This window comes from Trichechus manatus, unplaced genomic scaffold (genome assembly GCF_000243295.1).
Source record: "Trichechus manatus latirostris isolate Lorelei unplaced genomic scaffold, TriManLat1.0 scaffold00211, whole genome shotgun sequence".
Taxonomy (NCBI): domain Eukaryota; kingdom Metazoa; phylum Chordata; class Mammalia; order Sirenia; family Trichechidae; genus Trichechus; species Trichechus manatus.
This window is the reverse complement of record NW_004444147.1, coordinates 3,592,430-3,606,285: the sequence shown is the minus strand read 5'-3', so window position 1 is coordinate 3,606,285 and position 13,856 is coordinate 3,592,430. Positions and strand designations below refer to the sequence as shown.

General features: G+C 37.8%; 1 protein-coding gene across 1 annotated transcript in view; it reads right to left on the bottom strand.

The window, feature by feature from the left end:
* Positions 1-13,856, bottom strand: part of UBE2J1 (ubiquitin conjugating enzyme E2 J1) — a 37,361-nt gene that overhangs the window by 8,558 nt on the left and 14,947 nt on the right. The window contains exons 2-7 of the mRNA XM_004388425.2: positions 10,083-10,156; positions 9,047-9,178; positions 6,258-6,342; positions 5,873-5,978; positions 1,229-1,358; positions 28-147 (exon numbers count right to left, since the gene is read on the bottom strand). Of these exons, the coding sequence (XP_004388482.1) occupies positions 28-147; positions 1,229-1,358; positions 5,873-5,978; positions 6,258-6,342; positions 9,047-9,178; positions 10,083-10,156 (647 nt within the window). The remainder of the gene's footprint in view (positions 1-27; positions 148-1,228; positions 1,359-5,872; positions 5,979-6,257; positions 6,343-9,046; positions 9,179-10,082; positions 10,157-13,856) is intronic.

Genomic DNA, 13,856 nt, shown 5'->3' with positions numbered 1-13,856 from the left:
AAAAAAAAAAAAAGACAAAAGCCATACCGATGTACTGGCTGTAGCACCCTGGAATGTTGTAGGTATATCATCTTGTAAATCATTTAGTGAAAAAGAGTGGTTTAAGTCCGACTCAGTGATAGTCTTTCCAGGTGAATTGACTTCTGCCTATAAAAAGGACACACCCAAAAGCAGTGTTACAAGAGGAAAAGTACAGAATAACCCACAATCTATTAAATTTCTTCTCTGAGATTTATTTTAATTGCTAGTTTAGTCTCTATTACCAATCAGTGAAGCACTGAGTATTCATATGTCCCACACTGTGACAGGTATTACAGGAAGAGGAACAGACAGTCCCTGTTCTCTAAGAGCTGTTTGTTGGTGAGGGTCAAAACCAACACCCATAGTTCACAATCCACAATTCCAAAATCCAAAAACCACTTACAACTAAAAATTATTTTCTCATTTTTCAGGCAAAGCCTGACATAAACTGATGTGAGGTTATTAACAGTCTTTATTCCATGTGAGTGTGAATATTCCCAAGTCTGCTGAGAAAATATCAATCTGTTTGACTACAGGGTACAGTTACTGTCATAGCAGTCAAATGACATAATCCCACTGCAGGTGTTAATAGATGGCATCCAAACCAAACCTGTTGCCATCAAGTTGGTTCTGACTCACAGTGACCCTGAAGGACAGAGTATAACTGCCCCATACGGTTTCCAAGGCTGTAAATCTTTACGGAAGCAAACAGCCACATCTTTCTCCCGTGGAGCAGCTGGTGGGTTCGAACCGCTGACCTTTCAGTTAGCAGCCAAGCACTTAACCATTATGCCACCAGGGATCCACAGATGGTATATGTACCGTATTTTCTAAAATCTAAAAAAACCTGACATACAAAATATATCTGGCCCCAACATTTTCAGATAAGCGATTTAAGTACAATACGAATTTTCAGAAGGAAGAAAGTAACCAACATCTACTGAGCACCTCCTCTTCTGGGCACTACAATTAAACAGAAGGAAAAACTTCTCCCAAGAACTGGACACTGAAGGACACTGTGGTCCAAAGCCCAAGCTTTTAACCACTATGCTGTAAGACCTTTGTGAATGTATATTATTACTTTTTTTAATAAAAATTATTTTCAAAAACTTACTGCACTAGAACTATACGGTTTTCCTTTCTACCCAGAATTCTGCAGTAAACAAAAGGGCTACATAATTAGAATTTGTTTATGAATTTACAGTACCTTGAAACTGATTTGTCTAGCCAGTTCCTTGGCTTCTCTGTCAGCCTGGCTCGAATCACTTCCAGATTTTAAAGGCAACAGGACATCCTTCATGGTGGAGCCACATCCCTCACAACAGAAATCCTGTGATCTGGCAGGAAGTATTTTTTTATGAGTATAAATCAAATAGTTGAAGACGCACTCAAATACTGGATAAATTAAGTTGGACAATTCCACATCACATTTACCCACATGCTCAAAGTTAGAAAATTAATAGATCTGAGACAAATACGTTAACTACCCAGAAAACCAAACCCATGGCTATCAAGTCGATTTCGACTCGCAGTGACCCTATAGGACAGAGCAGAACTGCCCCATAGGGTTTCCAAGGAGCAGCTGGTGGATTCGAACTGCCAACCTTTTGGTTAGTAGATGAGCTCTTAACCACTGCACCACCAGGGCTCCATATGTTAGTAAGGCTGGTGTTAAAAAAAAAATCTAGGGCTTAGATTCCATTTTTTTTCCTAATATACTATCTAAAGAAAAATAATCTTTAGACCTACACAATAACAATATATACAGACTGTCTATTATACTGTTCTCAAGATCACATATAACAAGACTATTTTAAGTCTGTGTATAAAAGTCCATTAACAAACTCAAATGATCTTTGTTTTATCAGGAACTATTATGGATTGAATTGTGGCCACCAAAAATGTGTGTAAACTTGGCTAAGCCATGATTCCCAGTATTTCACGGTTGTCCACCGTTTTGTGATCTGATGTGATTATTCTATGTGGTATAAATCCTAAACTCTATGATGTTAACAAGACAGGATTAGAGGCAGTTATGCTAATGAGGCAGGACTCAATCTGTATGATTAGGTTGTATCTTGAGTCAATCTGTTTTGAGATATAAAAGACAAAATCGAGCAGAAAGAGGGACCTCACTACCACCAAGCAAGAAGAGCCAGGAGCATGTATGTCCTTTGGACCTGAGGTCCCTGAGCTGAGCAGCTCGTAGACCAGGGGAAGACTGATGACAAGGACCTTCCCCCAGAGCTGACAGAAAAAGAAAGCCTTCCCCGGGTGCTGTTACCCTGAATTCGGACATCTAGCCTCCTAAACTGTGAGAGAATTAAGCTTCTGTTTGTTAAAGCCATCCACTTGTGCTATTTCTGTTATAGCAGCACTAGATAACTAAGACAGGAAATACATAAAGCAGTAAAGAAGCCAATTAAAAATAGAATTTACTTAAGAATTAAAACCATAAAACTCTTATAACAAAACATAGGAGTAAGGCTTTGGGACCTAGTTTCCACCAACAGATTTTTAGATACGACACCAAAAGCACGAGCAACAAAAGACAAAACAGATAAATTAGACATCAAAATTAAAAACTTTTCTGCATCAAAGGACTTTGTCAAGAAAGTGAAGACACAACCTATAAAAAAGGAGAAAATATTTAGGAATCATATATCTGATAAGTGTTTAATGTCTAGAATATATAAGGAACTCCTACAACTCAACAACAAAAAGACAAACAACTCAAGTAAAAAATGGGCAAAGGACTTGAATAGACATTTCACCAAAGAAGATATGCAAATGGCCAATAATCACATGAAAAGATTCTCAATATCACTATTTATTAGGGAAATGCAAATCAAAACCATAATGAGATACCACTCCACCCACACTAGGATGGCTAGTATCAGAAAAACAGAAAATAGCAAGTATTGGTGAGGATGTAGAGAAACTGGAACCCTTATCCATTGCTGGTGGGATTGTAAAATGGTGTAGCTTCTGTGGAAAACAGTATGGTGGTTCCTCACAGAGTTAAACATGGAATTACCTTATGACCCAGCAATTCCACTCTTAGGTATATACCCAAAAGGCTTGAAAGCAAGACCGAAAACAGATCTGCGTACACTAATGTTCACTTTAGCATTATTCACAATAGCCAAAAGGTAGAAACAACCCAAGTGTCCATCAACAGATGAATGGATAAATAAAATGTGGTATATACATACAATGGAATATTATTCAGTCACAAAGGGGAATAAAGTTCTGATACATGCTACAACATGGATGAACCTTGAAAACATTATGCTGAGTGAAATAAGTCACACACAAAAGGACAAACATTGTACGATCCCACTTATATGAAGCATCTAGTATAAGCAAACGTACAGACACCAAAGTTTATTAGTGGTTACCAGAGGTGAGTGAAAGGGGGAAATGGGGAGGTATTGCTTAAGGGGTACTGAGTTTCTGTTTGGGGCGATGAAAAAACTTTGAAACGAATAGTGGTGATGGTTGCACAACATGGTTAATGTAATTAACGTCACTGAACGGTACGTGTAAAAATGGTTCAAATGGCAAATGTTTTGTTTTATATATATTTCATCACTTTAAAAAAAATTTAAAACAGAATTTATAGATATTTCCAGGGGGAAAAACCCACAAACTCTGATTAATCTAAATAGCTACTTATCAGCAGTACAATTTGGAAGACAGAGAACTTGCGGAAAATCTGATGACTCGGATGAATCTATCACTGATTATATTAAGTAGACTAAAAAAAAACCAAACTATTTCCTAAGATTTGTTTTTCCATGTTTTAATTTGCCCCTTTGTATCATACACGGCCAAAACTGCCCTAAAGCACAGGAGGAGGAAATGGAATGTTTTGTTTTATTTTTTTGCCTCCATAAACAACTGCCTGCTTTGCCATGAGAGCAGAAGAACTGGATGGTGCCCAACTACCATTACTGAACATTTGGATCAAAGATTCTATAGAAGAATCCTGATCAAAAGGCAGGAAAAATGTAGAACAGAATTTCAAATTCTCACAGAATCTAAACTTTCTGGAGCCACTAAGGCTGGATGAACTCCTGAAACTATTGTCCTAAGATAATTTTTAAACCTTAAACTAAAAACATTCCCTGAAGTCTTCTTTAAACTAAACAACAGTTTAGCTTAATTAGTAAAGAATATCTGCCTTGAGCATTATGCTCTTTTAAAGAACTATTTATATGGGATCAAACTGACAACAGCAACTCAAAAGATTAGATAGCAAACTTAAGAAGCAGTGAGATTATGTTAATGGGGGAGGAACAATGCAGAAAAGGAGGATGAGAATGGTTACACAACTTGAAGAATGTAATCAATGTCACTGAATTGTACATGTGGAAATTGTTGAATTGGTGTATGTTTTGCTGTGTATATTTTCAACAACAATAAAAAAAAAAAAACCTTCCCTAAAGCTATGATATTCTATGAGTGAAAGTATTCATAAATATAAAAATATATATTGTTACATTGCTAAAGTTTTTAAATTGCTTTTTATCATATTTCTAGTTCAATCTTAAGTAGGTATTAAAGAATATGCTATTTACATTTATAAAGTAGCATCAAATAAACAAAATATATGTAAAAGCAGCATTAATTTACTATTTATTGATGAATATTTGTTTCACCAGAAGCAGCACTGCTGTCCATATCCCATTAAGAATCAGTTGTATCCAAATTATTTGCCTCAAAATGAGTCCACTTTTAACTGAGAAGTCAGATGAAATGTAAAGGCAAGTGTTATTTTGAATATATCCACAAGGATAGTATGCTATCATGGCTGAATGCAAAATCATTGTTTAAAAAAGCCTCTATCATAGACTAAGAATCTAGACTATAGACTAAGAATTCCAACAAGAAACCAAGTTTATTCTTTTTCCTTGTACATGAAGTCAACTGGATAAAAGAATTAAGAAAGTCACCTTAGGAAATTAAAGAAAAACAAATGCTATGTATTTAGAGTACATACTGTAATCCATGCACAGTAGCTGCGACTAAGGTATATTCCCAGAATTTGGGAATAAGGTTTAAAAAGAAAAGTTGTTGAGGAGACCAGGGAGTTTACCAAATCTTCCAGACACTAAAATCTATTTAACGAACGTGTGGAGGGCCTACTCTGGGCTGTGCTAGGGTAAGACATATAATAATTTAATAAACATAATATGTCTGAAGGGTGGAAGGTAGTAGCAGAGCATTCAAAAAAGTAAAATAATCAAAATTAAGAATTGTATCTCAGTAGTCCCAAGGAGGGTATACTTTGAATCTAATGACTGTTGTTGTTGCTGTTTTATAGACAGAAATGCACCTGAGCAAAATAGAGAAGGCAATACCTTTGGGCAATCACTACCTGATAAAGAAAATCTAACTCCTTTGATTTATTCTAGATCATTTACTCAGTACCTGACATGAGCTTGATACCATATATACAAAGATGGATAAAGTGGATTCCTTCTCTATCCTCAAGGAGTTTTTTATCTTGTGGAAAGCTACAGATAAATAACTGCCCTGATTCTTTTCCATCCATAAAACTGCCTGAGTGGCAACAAATGACCAATATTGTTTTCCTGGAGAATATATCTCCCATTGTAGGTTGATATTATCAACTACTTTTAAAAACTAGATAATATAAAATTAGTTCATAGACTCTGGTCACCCCTGGAGAAATTAGTACAAGTGAATTTCTAGAATAGCAAAGGTAAGACTGGATCCTATAAGCCAAGATAACTTACAAAAGTAAGAGACACAGCCTCTCTCCTAACAGTCATCATCCAGAATAGTATTTGGACCTAAATCAAGAATGAAATGTAACACTTACTTTTTGGCAAGTGCTCTTCTTTCCTCAGGCGTGTAATCTAGAGAGCCTATGGCTCCTTCTCCTTTTGTCGGCATAAACCCAATGATGGCTAATAATGCTGTTCTTACTGAAATAAAAAATAAACATCAATGTAAGCTGCTTTGTTAAAGGAACTAGGTTTACTCTGCAAAAAGAAAAAAAAAGCTTTCAACGGAAAAGGTATAGGTAGGGGGGCTGTCTTCAAATGGTGGCAAAATCTAGATATGGAAAAGCATTTTTATTATTTATTCAATAATATAAAATTATTTATCCAAACCAGCTTTAATCTCAAGAAGATATTATACTTCATAATTATGAATTGACTAAAATTATATAAAATTCATCTTCACTATAAATTAATACTCACTACTCCATGAAGGCTGCCAAGTTTCAGGATGATGTCCTGAGATGCTCAAACAGACTTTCTTTCCCACTTCAAATCGTCCATTAGCCTTTGGAATAAATAATACACTTAAAAAATTATGTATTTGTGTTTATTATACTTTCTATAATAATTTTAAAATAATGTAACCTCCAAGGGAACACATCTATAAGTGCCCTCTTACGGACACTCCACAAATATTTGTTGGATGCTGAATAATTAAAAGCTGTTTTTAGAAGCTGTTGTAGCACCTTTCTGAAACTGAGCTGCACAACTGAAATCTAAATAATTAATACATAAAGATTTACTGATTTTCTAACTCTGTGCCTGCTACCGTGCTAGGCTCTGTGAAGGATCTAAAGAGAAGACATAAGGCAAGAGGTTAAGGTAAAATCTAGCATAAAATCTAAGGACTCAGTATCACCTAACGAGATGTTGGTGAGGAAAGGCATGGAGAAGAAGGTTCTGAGCTCTGAGACAGGAGTGGTTTTAAGAAAGATGATGTTATTTAATAAGATAGGAACACAGAAAAGGAAGATCAAAGATAACAATTTCAGTTTTAAACATGGATCTGATGTCTTGATATTGATGATGACTGGCAGGCGGGTAGAAAAGTAGGTAGGTTGATGTCAGAAGATACTCTATAGATCTTATGTATATCTTCTGACATCAGCCTACCTACTTTTCTACCCGCCTGCCGGTCATCGTCAATATCAAGACAGGGAGCCCTGCTGGTGTAGTGGTTAAGAGATTAGCTGCTAACCAAAAAGGTCAGCAGTTCAAGTCCACCTGCAGGTCCTTGGAAACCCTATGGGGCAGTTCTACTATGTCCTATAGGTCGCTATGAGTCGGAATTGACTCGATGGCAACAGGTTTGGTTTTCGGTAGCTGTGTTCACAGAAGTGATTCATTGAAGCCATTTCATAAAAATAAGGGACAACAGCTAAACTCTGAATCTGTAGAATTCTTACTTAGGGGAAGGGTGAGAAAAAAGAGGCATGAAGTTAGAATTTAAGCTCCACATGGGCAGGCTTTTTACTTATTCTCTGCCACACCCACAGGACCTGGTACACGATATGTGTCTAATAAATATTTGCGGAATGAAGGCTGGAGAAGACTTGTCAAAAGAGAAGAAGAGAACCAGAAAGAGTACAATATTGAAAATCAGGAGGGCAGGACTGGCTTTTAGCCAGTGTGCTAAGTATGGCCATATCATTGGTTAACTTTTAAAATATTTCTGTACTTGTTGGTAAACAGCTGCTGCCCCAACTTTGCCCTAAGTTTCTCCATGTAGACCACCCCTTTCCCCATGATCTAACAACTAAAAGGAGTAAATCCTGACACAATAGGGTGCCTCTAGGACCCTACTCCAGCCCTACTGCCAGTATTAACAATTCTCAACATCACCTAATATTTGCTGAGTAGCTTTATGTGTCAGGGACTTCATAGTGTGATTATATTTATCACACGTAACATCCCTTTTGATAGATGAGAAAACTGAATTTCAGAGAGACTACATAACCTGCCCATGATGTAGCAGAAAAAGTAATGCTCAGAATCCATGTCTATCGGCTCTAAAGCCAGTATTCCTTCCACTACATCAAATATAGGTAAATGAGGCACTAATTTGGTATTTATTGATGAATACTTTGTTTCACCATTTGCTACCTATGTGTGTCAAATACTTAACTTAGATGGAACAGGATGAAGACTGAGAAGAGGCAATGGGATTTCTCAAAATGGCCTCTCAGATTGGTGTAGTGAGCTTGTTTCAATCGAGTGCTGTGTGTGGAAGCCAGACCACCACAGGCTGAACTAGAGGACGGATACCTTGGAGGTTATGAAGGAGAAACACAGGACAACAGCTTGAGGTGGTACCTAAGATAACAAAAGTTTCTGTGTTTTGTTTTTGCTTTGTTAAGGTTAGAGAATTAAACACACTTACAAATGAAAAGAAATGAGGGAGGAAAGCTTAATTAAAGAAATTTACTGATGGAACAAGGTCACAGAAAAAATTGCATCGATAATTTTCCTTCACATAAAGGATAAGACATGTGAAAATGGAGAAAAATTCTGAGATATAAATAGCAATACCAATCACTAACATTTGTTGTGGACTCTCTGTCAGGCCCTGTTCTGAGAGCTACATATAAGACACTGACTCACTTAAGCCCACATCAGTTCAGTGAGCTAAGTGGTGTTGTTATCCTCATTTCAAAGATGAGGACACTAAGAAAAAGAGAAGGTAATAAAGGTGAGAAGTTGAAGGAGATATGTGGCTACAGGCACAATAACGCTGTTGTGTGCCATCAAGTGGATTTCAACTCACAGCAACCCCACATGACAGAGCAGAACTGCCCCAGAGGGTTTTCTAGGCTGTAATCTTTACAGAGGCAGATTACCAGGTCTTCCTCCTGAAAAGCCACCGGGTGGGTTCAAACTGTTGTACCACCAAGTTTCCTACAATAACATTAGCTATCCTTTACTGAGTACTTACCATATTCCAGGCACTGTGCCCAGCACTTTGATAACATTAATTCATGGAATCCTAACAACCACACTATGACATGAATGCATTTGCTAGCATCGTTAGTATTTCTCAGATGCATCGGCTGCCTAGGAATTATTCTGGGAGAAAAAAAATTCTTAGTTCTAGGGTTTGGACTCCAGAAGCAAAATTATAACAATGTTCTATTTTGTTTCTTAATGAAAATGAGTATGATTATACTTTGCAAGTCAAACTGCAAGCACTTCAAAAAGCCAATAATTCTTACCGTTAGTAGAATAATGCTTGGTGGTTTCATGGGATACTCTGGTGGCAGTACTATTCGTCCATGATAAACACCACCATCAAAATCAGAATCTGGGGGCCCTCTAACAGTGAAATGCCATTCAAAAAGGTTATCCTGAGTAAAAACAATAACCAGCAAGGATTCATTAATATTAATGTTTGATCACTTGTACCAAAATGAATATCAGAAATATTACTAGCCAGAAAAATAAAATGTTTTATACTATTGCTAGAACAGTTTCTAATGCATAAAATTTGTTTTAAGAACAAAAGTCGGTTTGCTATTTAATCTAGTTTTAATGTCTCATTAGAGTTAAAATTTTTTTTAAACAAATACATTAAAAACTTCTAAGTGCTGTTATGTATTCATAAATAAGATTATAGATTTAATTATACTAGAAATTAATCCTTGGAAGACTACCAATTAGTGATAATTATACTATAATCAAATTATTATCATAAATTTGGATTACTTTAACGAATCTTTAAAAATTATCCCTTATAGATGTCTGAGAGCTTATTTATAAATAATAATATAAATACATATGCTACTAATATCTTACAGTTACCAAGTATTTTACAGTTTGCAAAATACTTGCACATACATTATTATATTTTATTCTCACTATTACCATGAAAACTACACTGAGTAGATTTAAATATCCTCTTTTTGCAGATGAGAAGACTGAAAAGGGGTAAAGATGTTTGTACAAAAAGCCCAGGCTGGCGGCAGAGTCCCGTCTAGAGGCTAGGCCTTCTAAACTGTAAAGAGTCTGGGGCTTTTTCCACTTTCCCTCCCTCATACTTAAGACTTAATGCCAATTTACCATCTGAGAACCATTTTACAGAGACCAGAAAACTGCTTCATTCATTCTGAATGGCTAACAAACAAAATATATCAATAAATCACATTAAATATATCAATAATGACTTAAAGCAATAAAACAGCAATTTTAAAGAATCTGTCATCAATATTAAAGTACTGAAATTCATCAAAGAATACAGAGATAGAAACTAACCTCTAAAGGCTGCGCATGGTAATGATCTGTCGGATCTTTCAATTCTGCCGCTTCTTTCATTAAACGTTTAACAGCTGAAATCAAATTCATAAGACGGAATCACTTAAAATATACTTTTCCAAGTAAGAGTAGCACAGATTTACAAACCTAATAAAAAAGTTCCCACTTCAACGAAAAATGTGTAGAGGACTAGTTCCACCCAACATCTGGAAACGGTTTAATTATGAGATATAAGCAATAAAGGAGGGAGTAAGGAAACAGTCACAAGGCATTAGAAGAATGATATATTTTGAAGAGTTGTATACGGAGCCCTGGTGGCATAGTGGTTAAGAGCTCAGCCGCCAACCAAACGGTTGGCAGTTCGAGTCCACCAGCCACTCCTTGGAAACTCTATGGGGCAGTTCTACTCTGTCCTGTAGGGTAGCTATGAGTCAGAAATCAACTTGACAGCAACAGCTTTGGTTTTTGATTCATACACTGAAACTGTGAGTGCCAGAATTTGACAGGACTGCCTTGTTTTTCTGGGTCTCACCAAGTTTTCCGCCTTTGACAGGGTGCAGTCTCACCATTTTCTATCACTCCTTTTAATGGAAAATATTTCAGTTTTCCTTCTCTGACAGGTTTCCACTTTACGCAGGTTCTGGCTTTTGCAGGATTTACTGTGTATACTTCCTATGTGGTAGCACTTACCTAAATGCTTTAAAAATATTAACTTATTTAGAGGCGGGGCCAAGATGGCGGAGTAATCAGATGCCTCCGGTGGACCCTCTTGCAATAAAGACCCAAAAAACCAAGTGGATCGATTACATATGGCAATTTGGGAGCCCTGAACATCAAACGCAGAGTAGAGGAACCCGACTGACTGGCGGGGGCAGGGAGAGACAGTTCGAAAGCAGCAAGGAGTTGTCAGACCTGACCTGGCGAGAGCCTGAGCCCTTCAGAACCGATCAGCTCAGAGGTGAGCGGTGAGGCAGGCAAGCGGTGGTGCTTGGGAGGCACGTACTCTGCACCAGGAGAGACCCAGCGTCAGAGAGTCTACACCGCCACCGAGAACCAGTGAGAAGCAGCCCTGGACTGGCGAAAGATACGTACTTGCATAAGGCCTACCATGCGGATCAAAAACACCCCCCTTCGGGAAAACCTCTCTCCCATTTACCTCCCCACCCCCACATTCCCTGCTCTGCGCTGGGTCCTGGACTGGCTTCAGCAATTGCCGAGTCCCCTGAGCCGGAAGTAGGATCCGTCACACACCCAGAGCCATTCTCCCAGCCTTGGAGAGTGAGCAAATTAACAAATGGGAAAAATAAACTGCCGGCTCCCCTAAGCCAGGAACCCAGGGTAGGCACAGCTTCTTTGCCTAGGCACAGGCATCAGGGATCCATGGACTTTGAGTGCCTTTCCCCCCGCACAGACGTGTGTGCCCATCTAAACCGCGTAGGCCCCCATTACTGCAATACAACAGGGTACATACCGGAAGTCTAACTTCAACTGTTTCAGCTGTGAAGTGGCAGGTTTTTGACATTTGACACTGCTCTGCCCATTAAGCAGGGTCTTCACTTACCCATTCAGGGGCCTGAAGACTGGTGGCTCCACTCACGCCGCCCAGCCACCTGTGACAGGGGCCCATGAATAAGAGGTGCCACCCAGTCCTTATAGTCAACAGCATTAGCTTCTCACAGTCTGGCAGAAAAACATACCCACCTACACGGCCTAGGGAACAGGGACACTGCGTCCTCCTGGACAACCAGGGGTGGCCGTCAGCCCCCTGCCTTGATCAGAGTGTGTCCCCCTGCTGCAGACAGATGCCTGTGCCTACACCAATCACCCATGCATGTGTAGGACTGTAGGTGACAGTCTATACCACAAAGTTGGTGGCTATCTACCTGGACACCTGAGCTAAATTCATACAGGAGGAGTGGGCGGACTCCTGAGCTCACATACCTAGCAACAGATCTAACCACCTGGTGACAGGACATTAGAGCTTGAAAGGTGCCAATAATCAAACCAGCTCATACGAGCACCCTATTTGGGGATAGCAAAACAAGAAGCTAGGACACAGTAAGCAAACATGAAATAAATAAATACAATAACTTATCGATGACTTGGATGCAACAGTCAATATCAAATCACACAAAGAGGCAATCCATGATGGCTTCAGCAAGCTCCCAAAATATAGAATCTAGAAATTTTCCAGAGGAGGAGAATTTCTTGGAATTACCAGAGGCAGAATACAAAAGATTAATATACAGAACTCTTCAAGAAATTAGGAAGGAAATTAAGTAAAACGTAAATCACACAGTAGAGGAAATTAAAAAGACTAGAGAAGAGCATAATGACAAATTTAACAGGCTGCAAGAATCCATAGAGAGACAGCAAACAGAAATCCAGAAGATAAACAATAAAATTTTAGAATTAGACAACTCAATAGAAAGTCACAGGAGCTGAAATGAGGCAATGGAAGTCAGAATTAGTAAGACTGAAGATAAAGCATTGACATCAACTTATCTGAGGAAAAATCAAATAAAAGGATTTTAAAAAAAAATGAAGAAACCCTAAGAATTATATGGGACTCCACCAAGAGGAATAACCTACAAGTGACTGGAGTACCAGAACAGGGAGGGATAACAGAAAATACAGACAGAATTGTTGAATATTTGTTGGCAGAAAACTTCCCTGATATCATGAAAGATGACAAGATATCTATCCAAGATGCTCATCGAACCACACATAAGGTAGATCCCAAAAGAAAGTCGCCAAGACATATTATAATCAAACTTGCCAAAACCAAAAATACAGAGAGAATTTTAAGAGCGGCTAGGGATAAACGAAACGTTATCTACAAAGGAAAGTCAATAAGAATAAGCTCGGACTACTCAGTAGAAACTATGCAGGCAAGAAGACAATGGGATGACATGTATAAAGCCTTGAAGGAAGAAAACTGCCATCCAGGAATTATACATCCAGCAAAACTGTCTCTCAAATATGATGGCAAAATTAGGGCATTTCCAGATAAACAGAAGTTAAGGGAATTTGCAAAAACCAAACCAAAATTACAAGAAATACTATAAAGGGAGTCCTTCAGTTAGAAAATCAGTAACATCAGATAACAACCCAAGACTAGAACACACGACAGAGCAACCAGATATCAACCCACATAGGGAGGACACAAAAGTAAATCAAATCTAAAACACTGAAAATAGGGAAACAGATGTCAATATGTAAAAGATGACAACAATAAAACAAAAGAGAGGCATTTAAAAAATGTAGACATAGATTTTTCATATGGAGAGGAAGTCAACGTGATATAAATAAAAGACTGGTATAAACTTAGAAAAATAGGGGTAAATATTAAGGTAACCACAAAAGAAACTAACAATCCTACAAGTCAAAATAAAAAACTAGAAAAATATACTGACTCAGCAAACACAAAATCAACAACAATGAAAAAGATGAAAAGAAAATACATAAAGAAAAATGACGCAGCACCAAAAATTAAGTGGAACAAAGTAACTGTGAACACCACACAAAAAAAGACATCAAAATGACAGCACTAAACTTATACCTATCAATAATTACGCTGAATGTAAGTGGACTAAATGTGCCAATAAAGAGACAGAGTGGCAGATTGGATAAAAAAACACAACGTGTCTATATGGTGCCTACAAGAGACACACCTTAGACTTAAAGACACAAACTAAAATTCAAAGGATGGAAAAAATATATCAAGCAAACAACACTCAAAAAAGAGCAGGAGTGGCAATATTAATCTCTGAC